At 41.4% G+C, this 18,643-nt stretch overlaps 1 protein-coding gene across 3 annotated transcripts in view; it reads left to right on the top strand.

The window, feature by feature from the left end:
- The window catches only part of Nup75 (nuclear pore complex protein Nup75), a 95,572-nt gene extending 77,174 nt beyond the window's left edge, over nt 1–18,398 (top strand). For all 3 annotated transcript variants that reach the window (XM_071684316.1, XM_071684315.1, XM_071684317.1), the window contains exons 14-15: nt 1,572–1,697; nt 18,075–18,398. In XM_071684316.1, the coding sequence (XP_071540417.1) occupies nt 1,572–1,697; nt 18,075–18,204 (256 nt within the window). In that variant the 3' untranslated portion in view covers nt 18,205–18,398. The remainder of the gene's footprint in view (nt 1–1,571; nt 1,698–18,074) is intronic.
- The last annotated feature ends 245 nt before the right edge of the window (nt 18,399–18,643 follow it).

Genomic DNA, 18,643 nt, shown 5'->3' with positions numbered 1-18,643 from the left:
CTATTATGTTTTTCTAATTTGTACCTCACACTGAAACTTTTCACTTTCCTCTGTGTTATCTCCTCCACTGCAATTTCTTATGATACTCCATGAAGTTGATGGCTCTGAGTCACTATCTTCTCACTTTATGTGTATGTGTATTTTACACCATTTTTAGAGTAACACTCATGGTCCATTTCTTTTTCTGATTTGCATGAGTTTAAGTTTGGAATAATGCGATCATCATTGATTTGGCAGTGCAGTGGTGTGGCATTGCCAGCTCCATGCGAGAATCCCATGTATGCATGGCATGGACAGTCTATAGTTGCAGAGTGCTATAGTATCTTGTGCTGCAGTATACTGTATATTGCACATATTTTACACTTGCATCATGCCACCAAAGCTCCTTTTACATTCTCCCGATACCCATGGTGCTATGAAGTGTAATGCTGTCACTAATAGGATTAAGATGGATGTGCTCAAATGTTATGAGAGAGATGACATAACAGCTGATATCAAACGTGCCCTTGGACTATGCAGATCTACTTTATGGAGTACTTATGACAGTAGAGAGTGCCAAGAGTGGAACATTAATCAGTACATCTAAGACCTCTTAATTCCAAACTTCATTTCTGGAGAGAATGGAACAAGTGTTGAGCACATGGATCAAAGACCAAACTCATGAAAATGTTCCCAACATTTTGCTTGTGATACAAGCAAATTCTTAGAGTATACATTATGGCATGGTAGCAGAAGGAGCAATGAAGTCATTTCAGCCAGACCTGGTTGGTTTCTGAATTTTTGGAAACGCTACATTTACCAAAACAGGCTGCTTCTGCTGATGTCATTGCGGTCAAAATTTTTTGGCAATCCTCAAGACCATTATTAAGGATGCCAGTTATTCTTGAAAGCAGGTTTTAAATGTAGATGAGACCAGATTATTTTGGAAGAAAATGCCTTTTTGAAGGTACACATCCCATAAAGAGAAAACTGCACTAAGATTTAAAGTTTTATTAGTTTCTGTGCATATTTATAGAATTCATTGTACAGAATGTAAATTATAGTCTTTTGTATTTCCTGGTATGTGCGTATTGTAGTTTTTCACAGGTAAAGTAATTACTGTCTTATTACTAATAAAATCATCTAATCTCGGTTGCTTACTTTATTCGATTATTCAGTTTTGATTTCTGTGACCTTTTTTAAGAGCTTAACAGTTTCATAGATTGATAAGTCCCTGTATGTATATCTAGTGTCCATGATGATTATAGTAAGACTGGGTTGTCTTGGTGAAAAGGGAAATGTATTGGTGGTGTAGGGGGACCCTAGGGGATATGTAATTGCATAAACAGGCACACTATATAGGCATGCAATTTTAAGTAAAGTTTGGCTTCTAGAAGACTTGTCACAGCCTGTCAGGCAGTCCTTCTGGAAGGTTTGTTACGTTTTAAAGGTTTAAGGTATACTTTTTCATGCTGTTCATAGTGGCGACCATTGTTATCATCTTTTCTTTCTCTGTGTTAAATAGAAAGATAGGTTTATGTTCAGATTTTTTTTATAGTTGGAGGTTTTTTATATTGTGTCACTGTTTTCAGCTTCTGGCCAGTGTTGCTTTTAGATGCTTTTCCTCTCTTGAAGAGTGAAGAACCTGTGATATCAGCAGAACAGACATATGAGCTGATGTATTGCTTGCACAATCTCCATAATCATTTTAGTAAAAGGTATGTATGGCAACATAAGTATATGTAGTTGAGTGGGATTGGAGGTAATGGGCATTGTTAGATATTTTCATACTTGGTCATCATTTCCCATGTTGTTGAGGTTATGTCAGAAATAGGCACAGAAAGGCCACATTTGCTCACATCCATCCTCTAGCTGTCACGTGTAATGTATCTAAACCATAGCTTCCTATTCACACCCAAGCCCTACAGACCTTTCCCTGGTTTACCCTTGACACTTCATATTCCCTGGTTCAGTCTATTAACCTCAGTATACCACATAGTTCCAGTTTACTCTATCTCTTTCTTGCCCTTCACCCTCAGAATCTTTTTCACCCCATCCTTCCATCTCTTATTTAGTCTCCCTGTTCTCCTTGTTCCCTTCACTTTTGACACATTTCTCTTTGTCCACCTTTCCTCACTCATTCTCTCCATATATGCAAACCATTTCAGCATACCCTTTCAGCTTTCTCAACCAAACTCTTTTCATTACCACACATCTTTCATACCATTTCAATCCTTAATCAAACCACCTCTTGTTACATGTTGTCCTCAAACATTTCATTTCCAGTACTCCCACCCTGAGCCATACAGTTTTATCCATAGCCCATGCCTCTCATCCTTATTGTAATGTTGGGATAACCATACCTTCAAACATACCCACTTTGACCTCTCAGACAGCGATCTCTCCTCACATTCTTCATTGCTTCCGGAATCTCTCCCACATACACACCCATGACACTTCCACTTCCATAGTTCCATTTACTGCAATGTCCACTCCCAGGTATCTAAAACATTTCACTTCCTCTAGTATTTCTCCATTCAGACTCCCTCAACATCTAACTTGTCCCTTGACCCTGCTAAATCTAATAAACTTTTTTTTATTCACACTCATTCTCAACTTCCTCCTTTCACACACTCTTCCAAAGTAAGTCACCAACTTCTGCAGTTTCTCATTTGAATCTGCCACCATTGTCAGCAAACAACAACTGATTCACTTACCGGGCCCTCTCATTCCCCACTACCTGCATACTCGCCCTTCTCACCTAGACTCTCACATTTACATCCCCCACCACCCCATCCATAAACAGATTAAACAACCCTAGTGATATCACACACAATTACCACAGATAAACCTTCACTTGCAACCTTTCACTCTCCTCTCTTTCTACTCGTACACATGCCTTACACCCATGATAAAAACTTCTCACTGCTTTTAGCAGCTTTCCTTCCACACCATATATTCTTAAGACCTTTTACAAGGCATCTCCATTAACCTATCATATGCTCTCTCCGGTCCAGAAATGCCACATACAAATCTATCTGTTTCTATGAGTATTTCTCACACATATTCTTTGAAGCAGACACCTGAATTAAACATCCTCTTCTACTTCTGAAACCATACTCTTCCTCTCCAATCTGATACTCTGTTAATGTCCTTACCCTGTTAATGCCCTTACCTTCTCAATCACTACCATCCAACATGACTTACCTGGTATGCTTAACAAACTTATACCTCTGTAGTTTGTACACTCACCCTTATCTTCTTTAACTTCATACAGTGACACTAATCTTGCATTCCACCAATTCTCAGGCATTTCACCATGATCCATACATATACAGAAAATCCTTAACAACTAATCAACAATGCAGTCAACCCCTTTCTGAATGAATTCAGCTGCAGTGCCATCCACAACAGCCGTCTTGCCACATTACGTCGTATCTAAGGCTTTCACCACCTCTTCTCTCCTCACCAAACCATTCTCCATGACTCTCAATTCAAATACGATCCTGACCCAAACACTGTATATCTGCCACTCTATCATCAAACACATTCAACCGTTCTTCAAAATACTCACTCCATCTCCTCATCACTTCTTCACTTCCTGTTACCACATCCCATTTTGCCCCATTCACCCCTCCACTGATGTTCCTATTTGTTCTATTGTTTGTTTTCAAGTTATTATCCTCTTTCCAGAACTTTCTTCTTATTCTCCCTAAAGTTTACTGCTACTCTCACAGCCCAACTTTTATTTGCCCTCTTTTTCATTGCCTGCATCTTCCTTGTGACTTCCTCCTCCATTCTCTTATGTATATACCCCAATCATGTGCACTCCTTCCTTGTGATTACCACCAAAAAGCCTCTCATTTTCTTTCACTAGCCACTTTACTTCATCATCTCCCCATTCACTACCCTTTCTAATATGCCTACCTCCCACATTTTGTGCATGCCACATGCATCTCTTGCACATGCCAGCACAGCTTCCCAAAATACCTCCCATTCCTCACCCGCTCCCTTTTCTTCATTTAGTCTCACCTTTTGCAATTCTACAATCAGTCTCTGCTGGTACTTCTTCACATAAGTCTCTTTTCCCAGCTCACTTACCCTCACTACTCTCTTCTCTTTGACATTATTTCCTCTATCAAAAACCTCTGGAAATCTTCACACTTGCCTCTACAAGATTGTGATCAGACATCCCACCAGCTGTCCCTCTCAGCATGCTTAAATCCAAAAGTCTTTTTTACATGCCTATCAATTAATGATTATTTACTTATTTATTATACTTAGTCACTGTTTCCCATGTTAGCGAGGTAGCACAAGGAAACAGACGAAATAAATGGCCCAACCCACCCACATACACATATATATACATAAATAGCAACACATGCACATATACATACCTATACATTTCAACTTATTCATACATTTACATACACAGACATATACATTTATACACATGTACATATCCATACTTGCTACCTTCATCCATTCCCATCACCACCCTGCTACACATGAAATGGCACCCCCCCCCCCCCCCCACACACACACACACACACACACACACACACACACACACACACACACGAGGTAGCACTAGGAAAAGACAACAAAGGCCACATTCATTCACACTCAGTCTATAGCTGTCATGTGTAATGCACCGAAACCAGAGCTCCCTTTTTACATCCAGGCCCCACAAAACTTTTCATGGTTTACCCCAGATGCTTCACATACCCTGGTTCAATCCATTGACAGCATGTTAACCCCAGTATACCACATTGTTCCAATTCACTCTATTTTTTACACGCCTTTCACCCTCCTGTATGTTCAGGCCCCAATCGCTCAAAATCTTTTTCACTCCATCCTTCCAGCTCCAGTTTAGTCTCCCACTTCTCGTTCCCTCCATCTCTGACACATATATCCTCTTTGTCAATCTTTCCCCCACTCATTCTCTCCATGTGACCAAACCATTTCAATACACCCTTTTCTGCTCTCTCAACCACATGCTTTTTATTACTACACATCTCTCTTACCCTTTCATTACTTACTAGATCATACCACCTCACACCACATATTGTCCTAAACATTTCATTTCCAACATATCCACCCTCCTCTGCACAACCCTATCTATAGCCCATGCTTCACAACTATATAACATTGTTGGAACCACTATTCCTTCAAAGATACCCATTTTTGCTCTCTGAGATAACATTCTCACCTTCCACACATTCTTCAATACTCCCAGAACCTTTGCCCCCTCCCCCACCTTGTGACTCACTTCCACTTCCATGGTTCCATCCGCTGCTAAATCCCTTTTTGGATTTCTAAAACACTTCACTATCTCCAGTTTTTCTCTATTCAAACTTACCTCTCAATTAACTTGTCCCTCAACCCTACTGAACCTAATAACCTTGCTTTTATTCACATTTAATCTCAACTTTCTTCTTTCAGACACTTTACCAAACTCAGTCACCAACTTCTGCAGTTTCTCACACAAATCAGCCACCAGTGCTGTATCATCAGAAAACAACAACTGACTCACTTCCCAAGCCCTCTCATTCAGAACAGACTGCATACTTGCCCCTCTCTCCAAAACTCGTGCATTCACCTCCCTAACAACCCCATCCATAAACAAATTAAACAGCCATGAAGACATCACGCACCCCCACCGCAAACTGACGTTCACTGAGAACCAATCACTTTTTTCCTTCCTACTCTTACTCATGCCTTACGTCCATGATAGAAACTTTTTACTGCTTCCAGCAACTTAGCTTTCACACCATATACACTTAATACCTACCACAAAGCATCTCTATCCACTCTATAAGATGCCTTCTCCAGATCCATAAATGCTACATGCAAATCCACCTGTTTTTCTCAGTATTTCTCACATACATTCTTCATAGCAAACACCTGATCCACACATACTGGACCACCTCTGAAACCACACTGCTCTCCCCCAATCTGATGCTCTGTACATACCTTGACCCTCTCAATCAATACCCTCCCATATAATTTCCCAGGAATACTCAACAAAGTCATGCCTCTGTAATTTGAACACTCACCTTTATCCCCTTTCCCTTTGTACAGTGGCAATATGCATGCATTCCACCAATCCTCAGGCACTTCACCGTGAACCATACATACATTGAATATCCTTACCAACCAGTCAACAACACAGTCAACCCTTTTTTTAATAAATTCCACTGCAATTCCATCCAAACCCACCACCTTGCTGGTTTTCATCTTCTGCAAAGCTTTCACTACCTCGTCTCTGTTTACCAAACCAGTCTCCCTGACCCTCTCACTTCACACACCACCTCGCCCAAAACACCTTATATCTGCCACTCTGTCATCAAACACATTCAGCAAACCTTCAAAATACTCACTCCATCTCCTCCCTTCACCACTACTTGTTATTACCTCCCCATTAGCCCCCTTCACTGATATTCCCATTTGTTCTCATGTCTTACGTACTTTACCTCCTTCCAAAACATCTTTTTATTCTCCTTAAAATTTAATGATACTCTCTCACCCCAACTCTCATTTGCCCTCTTTTTCACCTCCCTAACAACCCCATCCATAAACAAATTAAACAGCCATGAAGACATCACGCACCCCCACCGCAAACTGACGTTCACTGAGAACCAATCACTTTTTTCCTTCCTACTCTTACTCATGCCTTACGTCCATGATAGAACACCACTCCTACCTCACCTTTCTCTTGACCTCCTACCTCTTTCTTTTATTCATCTCCCAGTCATTCACACTACTTCCCTGCAAAAATCATCCAAACACCTCTTCTCTTTCACTAACAGTTTTACTTCATCCCACCACTCACTACCCTTTCTAATCTGCCCACCTCCCACCTTTTTCATACCACAAGCATCTTTTGTGCAAGCCATCGCTGCTTCCCTAAATACATCCCATTCCTCTCCCACTCCCCTTATGTCTTTTCCTCTCACCTTTCTTCCATCCTACACTCTACTAACACACTCACTCATCTGCTCCCAAAATACTTGCCTCTCATGATCTTTCCTCTCATGACCAGGTGCATAGGGACCAATAATCACCCATCTCTCTCCATCCACTTTCAGTTTTACCCATATCAATCTTGAGTTTACTTTCTTACACTTTATCACATACTCCACAACTTCTGCCTCAGAATTAGTGCTACTCCTTCCTTTGCTCTTGTCCTCTCACCAACCCCTGACTTTACTCACAGGACATTCCCAAACCACTCTTCACCTTTACTCTTGAGCTTCGTTTCACTCTGAGCCAAAACATCCAAGATCCTTTCCTCAAATATACTACCTTTTTTTTTTTTTTTTTTTTTTTTTTTTGTCGCTGTCTCCCGCGTTTGCGAGGTAGCGCAAGGAAACAGACGAAAGAAATGGCCCAACCTACCCCCATACACATGTATATACATACGTCCACACACGCAAATATACATACCTGCACAGCTTTCCATTGTTTACCCCAGACGCTTCACATGCCTTGATTCAATCTACTGACAGCACGTCAACCCCGGTATACCACATCGCTCCAATTCACTCTATTCCTTGCCCTCCTTTCACCCTCCTGCATGTTCAGGCCCCGATCACACAAAATCTTTTTCACTCCATCTTTCCACCTCCAATTTGGTCTCCCTCTTCTCCTCATTCCCTCCACCTCCGACACATATATCCTCTTGGTCAATCTTTCCTCACTCATTCTCTCCATGTGCCCAAACCATTTCAAAACACCCTCTTCTGCTCTCTCAACCACACTCTTTTTATTTCCACATATCTCTCTTACCCTTACGTTACTTACTCGATCAAACCACCTCACATCACACATTGTCCTCAAACATCTCATTTCCAGCACATCCATCCTCCTGCACACCACTCTATCCATAGCCCACGCCTCACAACCATACAACATTGTTGGAACCACTATTCCTTCAAACATACCCATTTTTGCTTTCCGAGATAATGTTCTCGACTTCCACACATTCTTCAAGGCTCCCAGAATTTTCGCCCCCTCCCCCACCCTATGATCCACTTCCGCTTCCATGGTTCCATCTGCTGCCAGATCCACTCCCAGATATCTAAAACACTTCACTTCCTCCAGTTTTTCTCCATTCAAACTCACCTCCCAATTGACTTGACCCTCAACCCTACTGTACCTAATAACCTTGCTCTTATTCACATTTACTCTTAACTTTCTTCTTTCACACACTTTACCAAACTCAGTCACCAGCTTCTGCAGGTTCTCACATGAATCAGCCACCAGCGCTGTATCATCAGCGAACAACAACTGACTCACTTCCCAAGCTCTCTCATCCCCAAGAGACTTCATACTTGCCCCTCTTTCCAAAACTCTTGCATTCACCTCCCTAACAACCCCATCCATAAACAAATTAAACAACCATGGAGACATCACACACCCCTGCCGCAAACCTACATTCACTGAGAACCAATCACTTTCCTCTCTTCCTACACATACACATGCCTTACATCCTCTATAAAAACTTTTCACTGCTTCTAACAACTTGCCTCCCACACCATATATTCTTAATACCTTCCACAGAGCATCTCTATCAACTCTATCATATGCCTTCTCCAGATCCATAAATGCTACATACAAATCCATTTGCTTTTCTAAGTATTTCTCACATACATTCTTCAAAGCAAACACCTGATCCACCCATCCTCTACCACTTCTGAAACCACACTGCTCTTCCCCAATCTGATGCTCTGTACATGCCTTCACCCTCTCAATCAATACCCTCCCATATAATTTACCAGGAATACTCAACAAACTTATACCTCTGTAATTTGAGCACTCACTCTTATCCCCTTTGCCTTTGTACAATGGCACTATGCACGCATTCTGCCAATCCTCAGGCACCTCACCATGAGTCATACATACATTAAATAACCTTACCAACCAGTCAACAATACAGTCACCCCCTTTTTTAATAAATTCCACTGCAATACCATCCAAACCTGCTGCCTTGCCGGCTTTCATCTTCCGCAAAGCTTTTACTACCTCTTCTCTGTTTACCAAATCATTTTCCCTAACCCTCTCACTTTGCACACCACCTCGACCAAAACACCCTATGTCTGCCACTCTATCAACAAACACATTCAACAAACCTTCAAAATACTCACTCCATCTCCTTCTCACATCACCACTACTTGTTATCACCTCCCCATTTGCGCCCATCACTGAAGTTCCCATTTGCTCCCTTGTCTTACGCACTTTATTTACCTCCCTCCAGAACATCTTTTTATTCTCCCTAAAATTTAATGATACTCTCTCACCCCAACTCTCATTTGCCCTTTTTTTCACCTCTTGCACCTTTCTCTTGACCTCCTGTCTCTTTCTTTTATACATCTCCCACTCAATTGCATTTTTTCCCTGCAAAAATCGTCCAAATGCCTCTCTCTTCTCTTTCACTAATACTCTTACTTCTTCATCCCACCACTCACTACCCTTTCTAATCAACCCACCTCCCACTCTTCTCATGCCACAAGCATCTTTTGCGCAATCCATCACTGATTCCCTAAATACATCCCATTCCTCCCCCACTCTCCTTACTTCCATTGTTCTCACCTTTTTCCATTCTGTACTCAGTCTCTCGTGGTACTTCCTCACACAAGTCTCCTTCCCAAGCTCACTTACTCTCACCACCCTCTTCACCCCAACATTCACTCTTCTTTTCTGAAAACCCATACAAATCTTCACCTTAGCCTCCACAAGATAATGACCAGACATCCCTCCAGTTGCACCTCTTAGCACATTAACATCCAAAAGTCTCTCTTTCGCGCGCCTGTCAATTAACACGTAATCCAATAACGCTCTCTGGCCATCTCTCCTACTTACATAAGTATACTTATGTATATCTTATGTATATTTTTCATATGTATATATATGTATGTGTGTGTGTGTATATGTGCGTATGTGTGTGTGTGTGTGTGTGTATATATATTTTTTTTTTTTTTTTTTGCTTTGTCGCTGTCTCCCGCGTTTGCGAGGTAGCGCAAGGAAACAGACAAAAGAAATGGCCCAACCCACCCCCATACACATGCCTTGATTCAATCCACTGACAGCACGTCAACCCCGGTATACCACATCGCTCCAATTCACTCTATTCTTTGCCCTCCTTTCACCCTCCTGCATGTTCAGGCCCTGATCACACAAAATCTTTTTCACTCCATCTTTCCACCTCCAATTTGGTCTCCCTCTTCTCCTCGTTCCCTCCACCTCCGACACATATATATATATATATATATATATATATATATGTATATATATATATATATATATATATATATATATATATATATATATATATATATATATATATATATATATATATATTATCCCTGGGGATAGGGGTGAAAGAATACTTCCCACTCATTCCTCGCGTGTCGTAGAAAGCGACTAGAGGGGACGGGAGCGGGGGGCCAGAAATCCTCCCCACCTTGTACTTTTTTAACTTTCTAAAATGGGAAACAGAAGAAGGAGTCACGCGGTGAGTGCTCATCCTCCTCGAAGGCTCAGATTGGGGTGCCTAAATGTGTGTGGATGTAACCAAGATGTGAAGAAAGGAGAGATAGGTAGTATGTTTGAGGAAAGGAACCTGGATGTTTTGGCTCTGAGTGAAACGAAGCTCAAGGGTAAAGGGGAAGAGTGGTTTGGGATGTCTTGGGAGTAAAGTCAGGGGTTAGTGAGAGGACAAGAGCAAGGGAAGGAGTAGCAGTACTCCTGAAACAGGAGTTGTGGGAGTATGTGATAGAATGTAAGAAAGTAAATTCTCGATTGATATGGGTAAAACTGAAAGTTGATGGAGAGAGATGGGTGATTATTGGTGCATATGCACCTGGGCATGAGAAGAAAGATCATGAGAGGCAAGTGTTTTGGGAGCAGCTGAATGAGTGTGTTAGTGGTTTTGATGCACGAGACCGGGTTATAGTGATGGGTGATTTGAATGCAAAGGTGAGTAATGTGGCAGTTGAGGGAATAATTGGTATACATGGGGTGTTCAGTGTTGTAAATGGAAATGGTGAAGAGCTTGTAGATTTATGTGCTGAAAAAAGGACTGATGATTGGGAATACCTGGTTTAAAAAGCGAGATATACATAAGTATACTTATGTAAGTAGGAGAGATGGCCAGAGAGCGTTATTGGATTACGTGTTAATTGACAGGCGCACGAAAGAGAGACTTTTGGATGTTAATGTGCTGAGAGGTGCAACTGGAGGGATGTCTGATCATTATCTTGTGGAGGCTAAGGTGAAGATTTGTACGGGTTTTCAGAAAAGAAGAGTGAATGTTGGGGTGAAGAGGGTGGTGAGAGTAAGTGAGCTTGGGAAGGAGACTTGTGTGAGGAAGTACCAGGAGAGACTGAGTACAGAATGGAAAAAGGTGAGAACAATGGAAGTAAGGGGAGTGGGGGAGGAATGGGATGTATTTAGGGAATCAGTGATGGATTGCGCAAAAGATGCTTGTGGCATGAGAAGAGTGGGAGATGGGTTGATTAGAAAGGGTAGTGAGTGGTGGGATGAAGAAGTAAGAGTATTAGTGAAAGAGAAGAGAGAGGCATTTGGACGATTTTTGCAGGGAAAAAATGCAATTGAGTGGGAGATGTATAAAAGAAAGAGACAGGAGGTCAAGAGAAAGGTGCAAGAGGTGGAAAAAAGGGCAAATGAGAGTTGTGGTGAGAGAGTATCATTAAATTTTAGGGAGAATAAAAAGATGTTCTGGAAGGAGGTAAATAAAGTGCGTAAGACAAGGGAGCAAATGGGAACTTCAGTGAAGGGCGCAAATGGGGAGGTGATAACAAGTAGTAGTGATGTGAGAAGGAGATGGAGTGAGTATTTTGAAGGTTTGTTGAATGTGTTTGATGATAGAGTGGCAGATATAGGGTGTTTTGGTCGAGGTGGTGTGCAAAGTGAGAGGGTTAGGGAAAATGATTTGGTAAACAGAGAAGAGGTAGTAAAAGCTTTGTGGAAGATGAAAGCCGGCAAGGCAGCAGGTTTGGATGGTATTGCAGTGGAATTTATTAAAAAAGGGGGTGACTGTATTGTTGACTGGTTGGTAAGGTTATTTAATGTATGTATGACTCATGGTTATCCCTGGGGATAGGGGATTAAGAATACTTCCCACGTATTCCCTGCGTGTCGTAGAAGGCGACTAAAAGGGGAGGGAGCGGGGGGCTGGAAATCCTCCCCTCTCGTTTTTTTTTTTAAATTTTCCAAAAGAAGGAACAGAGGGGGCCAGTTGAGGATATTCCAAAAAAGGCCCAGTCCTCTGTTCTTAGCGCTACCTCGCTAACGCGGGAAATGGCGAATAGTTTAAAAGAAAAGAAAGAAATGACTCATGGTGAGGTGCCTGAGGATTGGCAGAATGCGTGCATAGTGCCATTGTACAAAGGCAAAGGGGATAAGAGTGAGTGCTCAAATTACAGAGGTATAAGTTTGTTGAGTATTCCTGGTAAATTATATGGGAGGGTATTGATTGAGAGGGTGAAGGCATGTACAGAGCATCAGATTGGGGAAGAGCAGTGTGGTTTCAGAAGTGGTAGAGGATGTGTGGATCAGGTGTTTGCTTTGAAGAATGTATTTGAGAAATACTTAGAAAAGCAAATGGATTTGTATGTAGCATTTATGGATCTGGAGAAGGCATATGATAGAGTTGATAGAGATGCTCTGTGGAAGGTATTAAGAATATATGGTGTGGGAGGCAAGTTGTTAGAAGCAGTGAAAAGTTTTTATAGAGGATGTAAGGCATGTGTACGTGTAGGAAGAGAGGAAAGTGATTGGTTCTCAGTGAATGTAGGTTTGCGGCAGGGGTGTGTGATGTCTCCATGGTTGTTTAATTTGTTTATGGATGGGGTTGTTAGGGAGGTGAATGCAAGAGTTTTGGAAAGAGGGGCAAGTATGAAGTCTGTTGTGGATGAGAGAGCTTGGGAAGTGAGTCAGTTGTTGTTCGCTGATGATACAGCACTGATGGCTGATTCATGTGATAAACTGCAGAAGCTGGTGACTGAGTTTGGTAAAGTGTGTGAAAGAAGAAAGTTAAGAGTAAATGTGAATAAGAGTAAGGTTATTAGGTACAGTAGGGTTGAGGGTCAAGTCAATTGGGAGGTGAGTTTGAATGGAGAAAAACTGGAGGAAGTAAAGTGTTTTAGATATCTGGGAGTGGATCTGGCAGCGGATGGAACCATGGAAGCGGAAGTGGATCATAGGGTGGGGGAGGGGGCGAAAATTCTGGGAGCCTTGAAGAATGTGTGGAAGTCGAGAACATTATCTCGGAAAGCAAAAATGGGTATGAATGAAGGAATAGTGGTTCCGACAATGTTGTATGGTTGCGAGGCGTGGGCTATGGATAGAGTTGTGCGCAGGAGGATGGATGTGCTGGAAATGAGATGTTTGAGGACAATGTGTGGTGTGAGGTGGTTTGATCGAGTAAGTAACGTAAGGGTAAGAGAGATGTGTGGAAATAAAAAGAGCGTGGTTGAGAGAGCAGAAGAGGGTGTTTTGAAATGGTTTGGGCACATGGAGAGAATGAGTGAGGAAAGGTTGACCAAGAGGATATATGTGTCGGAGGTGGAGGGAACGAGGAGAAGAGGGAGACCAAATTGGAGGTGGAAAGATGGAGTGAAAAAGATTTTGTGTGATCGGGGCCTGAACATGCAGGAGGGTGAAAGGAGGGCAAGGAATAGAGTGAATTGGAGCGATATGGTATACCGGGGTTGACGTGCTGTCAGTGGATTGAATCAGGGCATGTGAAGCGTCTGGGGTAAACCATGGAAAGCTGTGTAGGTATGTATATTTGCGTGTGTGGACGTATGTATATACATGTGTATGGGGGTGGGTTGGGCCATTTCTTTCGTCTGTTTCCTTGCGCTACCTCGCAAATGCGGGAGACAGCGACAAAGCAAAAAAAAAAAAAAAATGTATATCTCGCTTTTTAAACCAGGTATTCCCAATCATCAGTCCTTTTTCAGCACATAAATCTACAAGCTCTTCACCATTTCCATTTACAACACTGAACACCCCATGTATACCAATTATTCCCTCAACTGCCACATTACTCACCTTTGCATTCAAATCACCCAAATATACTACCTATCTCTCCTTTTTCTCATCTTGGTTACATTCACACACATTTAAACACTCTAATCTGAGCCTTCAAGGAGGATGAGCACTCCCCACATGACTCCTTCTTCTGTTTCTCCTTTTAGAAAGTTGAAATACAAGGAGGAGAGGGTTTTTAGCCCCCTGCTCCTGTCCCCTTTAGTCGCCTTCTACGACACTTACCACCTTTCTTACTCATATACATATACTTTTGTATGTCCCTCCTTTTAAACCAGGTATTCCCAATCACCAGTCCTTTTTCAGCACTCAGCTCCACAAGCTGCTCACCATTTCCATTCATGATACTGAATACCCTATGCCCTCAGTTATACCATCAACTGCCACACTACTCTCCTTTGCATTTAAATCATCCATCTTTAACACCCGGTCTCTTACATCTAAACTACTGACACACTCACTCAGCTGCTCCCAAAACACTTGCCTCTCATGATCTTTCTTTTCATGTACTGGTGCATAAGTACTAATAATCACCAATCTCTTACTGTCCACTTTTGTTTTTTGCCCACTTCAATCTAGAATTTACTTCGTCATGCTCTTTCAGACTCCCAGAACTCCTGCTTCAGGAGTAGTGCTATTCCATCCTTAGCTCTTGTCCTCTCACCATCCCATGACTTTACTCATAAGACATTTCCAAACTATTCTTCCCCTTTACCCTTAAGCTTTGTTTCACTCATAGCCAGAACATCCAGGTTTCTTTCCACAGACACACTACCTATTTCTCCTCTCTTCTTATCTTGGGTACATCCACGTATTTAGACACCCCAGCCTGAACCTTCAAGGAGGACGAGCACTCCTTGCTTGGCTCCTTGTGTTTCTTCTCTTAGAAATTGGAATGCGAGAAGGGGAATTTCCAGCTCCCTGTAGTCCTGCTCTCTTTATTGCCTTCTATGACATGAAGGGAATACAGAGGTAGAATTCTTTCTACCATACCTTTGGGGTAATTATTAGATTATGTGATGTTTAATTGGAATGCAAGGGTAAGGTTGTTTGATTTGTATGTGGTGAGAACAGCAGCAGATGGAAAGTTGGGTCATTTTTTGATGAAGACAGGCAAGAAAGTTTGTGATGGGTTTAGGTTAAAAATGAAATGATATACATATCAAAGATGTAGTGAATATGAGCCAGCTTGGAAGAGTGAGCTGTGAGTGAAGATATCAGAAATGATTGATTGAAGGATGCACAGGGTGAGAGTAACTGAAACTTAGGTAGTGGAAGGGGTACAGGGAATCAGTTCTTAAATATGCAAGTAAAATGTATGACGTGAAAGGTGAGATTTAGACATATCAGAGATGGTAGTGCTCAGTAGAAAGAGGAAGGTCAGGTAAGAGCAAAGGCATGTGAGTGATTGGGATGAGTATAAAATAAGAGGTGACAAGAGGTCAAGAGATGGTAACAAGAGCCAATTGATAATTGAAATCGGAAAGACATTCAGGAGAGCAGGTGGGAGCATGTCAACAGACAGAGATGGTTAATGTAGGTAGGATTGAGTATTTTGAAAGAATGCTGAATGTGTTAGGTGATAGGGAGGCAAATATGATGTGTTTGGAATGAGGTGGCATGCGGAGGGAGTGAGCTATGGTATATCATTTGGTAGAAAAAGTGTAGCTGCTCACCACGTGTTTGTGCCACAGTCAGATGTCTGAGGATTGGCTGAGTGCTTGCATAGTGTGCATTTACAAAGGCAAGAGGGACAAAAACGAATTTTTTTTTATTGTAGAGTTGTGTTGCTTATGCCTGGTAAGGTACAGGGAAGAGTGATGATTGAGTGGGTGGTGTTCTGTAGAGATCTGATGTCTGGGGAAGTGTAGTATCATTTCAGAAAAGGTAGAGATGGTGTATGCCAGGTGATTGCTATGAAGAAAATGTGGAAAATTTTTATTAAAGAGAGTGATCTGTATGTGGCATTTATGTTTCTAGAGAAATCATATGATAGTGCAGGAGCCTATATCAAGAATGGAGGTAAAAAGGGCAATAATGAGGTTCAAAGTAAGAAAGGCTTCTGGTGTAGTTGGGATTATGGCTGAAATGATGAATTATGGAGGAAAAAGTGTGATAGAGTGGATGCATTTTATAAGTAATTTAGCATGGGAGCAGATGGTTGTGCCATAGGATTGGGTGAAAGCTATCATTGTTCCTTTATTCTACTCAGTTGCTAATCCCATAACCAACTTTCAGTCACTCACTCCTGCACCAAGAAATGATCAAATGTTCGTTATGCTGCCCCTCCCAACACTTTTGCTCACAACAGTCCAATAATTGCAGTGGCTACCCCCCACCCTCAATTATCCAGCCTTGAAGAATGTTTGGAAGTCGAGAACATTATCTCGGAAAGCAAAAATTGGTATGTTTGAAGGAATAGTGGTTCCAAAAATGTTGCATGGCTGCGAGGCGTGGGCTATGGATAGAGTTGTGTGTAGGAGGGTGGATATGCTGGAAATGAGGTGTTTGAGGACAATATGTGGTGTGAGGTGGTTTGATCAAGTAAGTAATGTAAGGGTAAGAGAGATGTGTGGAAATAAAAAGAGTGTGGTTGAGAGAGCAGAAGAGGGTGTTTTGAAATGGTTTGGTCAAAAGGAGAGAATGAGTGAGGAAAGATTGACCAAGAGGATATATGTGTCAGAGGTGGAGGGAACGAGGAGAAATGGGAGACCAAATTGGAGGTGGAAAGATGGAGTGAAAAAGATTTTGAGTGATCGGGGCCTGAACTCAGGATGCAGGAGGGTGAAAGGCGTGCAAGGAATAGAGTGAATTGGAACAATGTGGTATACAGGGGTCGACGTGCTGTCAATGGATTGAACCAGGGCATGTGAAGCGTCTGGGGTAAACCATGGAAAGTTCTGTGGGGCCTGGATGTGGAAAGGGAGCTGTGGTTTTGGTGCATTATTACATGACAGCTAGAGACTGAGTGTGAACGAATTGGGCCTTTGTTGTCTTTTCCTAGCGCTACCTCACACACATGAGGGGGGAGGGGGATGTTATTCCATGTGTGGCAAGGTGGCGATGGGAATAAATAAAGGCAGAAAGTATGAATTATGTACATGCGTATATATGTATATGTCTGTGTGTGTTTATATATATGTGTACTTTGAGATGTATAGGTATGTATATTTGCGTGTGTGGACGTGTATGTATATACATGTGTATGTGGGTGGGTTGGGCCATTCTTTTGTCTGTTTCCTTGCGCTACCTCGCTAACGCAGGAGACAGCGACAAAGCAAAATAAAATAAATAAATATAACATAGGTGTTTCTCTTAAACCATGCATTAATGATCACTGTTCTATTTTCAGTACACAACTTAATAAGCTTTTTCCCATTTTCGTTCACACTAAAGATCCATGGCATACCCCCCTCATTTACCACTGCACTCACTCCCTATTTTATTTAGATTTCTTAGCACTGTTTTCATCCACTTCATCAAAAGTGCAGCCTAGCAGCTTTTATGGTTTATGTATGATTACTAGTGTGAATACTTTAACCAAATAAGATTAGATTATAACAGAATTTGCCAAAACATTGTGACTTAAGTAAACAGTGCATGTTGCTCTCTGTAAACAGTGAATGTTGCTCTCTGATTATTGCAGCATTCCAAAAATAAATCTTTCAAGTTTATGCTTAGTATGCTTTAGTAGACTTCAGTAGCCTTAGAGCATCAAAACTGAGTTATATAGGTTTGAGTGAAATACCATATCACAATACCATTATAGCCAGAGAAAAAGAGTAAGGATAAGAAGAGCTACTTTGCAGGTGTGAGCTCACAGCTTCTGCCTCATGAAATTCAATACCTTTCAGATTAGGAGGATACTATTTTGCTTGGTTGTTCACAGCATAATGAGATACTGATATGTAGATCTGAGCATAGTTAGATGTTAATTTAGTTGATGAGGAGGATGAGTGCACTAAAAAATCAGAAAGTGTAATATAGCATTTTAATAAAAGTTACTTCTTTCACAGAGGCAGAGAAAGCCTTCTGGAAAGTGAGGCAGCAAGCTTTGCATTTGTAGAAAAGGAAAGAGAAATCAGACGAGCTCTTTCAAATAACTTGGCTCGTGCAATCATACATGAAGGGTCTGTAGAAAGTTAACATTTCAAGTTGTGATTGTTTTTCAGTGAAGTGTTTTGTAGTTGTCAGTGTTGGAAGAAATACTGTTAAGCACCTGTGGTTGTGGTTGAATATGTTCTGTAACTCTTTTATCTGGAGAATGCATGAAGTTTTCATATATCACTGAAAATGCAAGAATGTACTTGGAACATTTAGGAATAAATGTTTTTCAAATATGGCATCATTTACACCTATATTAGCAGGGTCAAAGAGATGTGTTTATCATTAAGGAGTACCGGTTATTTCTTTATTCATTGTGATTTGTGGAACTAAAAATATTTAGTGCTTATAATCTTATGAACTGGAGCATATTTGTTTTAATTGAATTTTTACTTATTCCTGCTCCAGGAGTCTCCTATATCTTTAGGAGCGTCCTGCAGCACTCAAGAAGCTGGCCATGTCCACTACTTTGGACCACAGG

The sequence above is a fragment of the Panulirus ornatus genome, chromosome 38, assembly GCF_036320965.1.
Source record: "Panulirus ornatus isolate Po-2019 chromosome 38, ASM3632096v1, whole genome shotgun sequence".
Taxonomy (NCBI): domain Eukaryota; kingdom Metazoa; phylum Arthropoda; class Malacostraca; order Decapoda; family Palinuridae; genus Panulirus; species Panulirus ornatus.
This window is presented reverse-complemented; position numbering and strand designations above follow the sequence as displayed.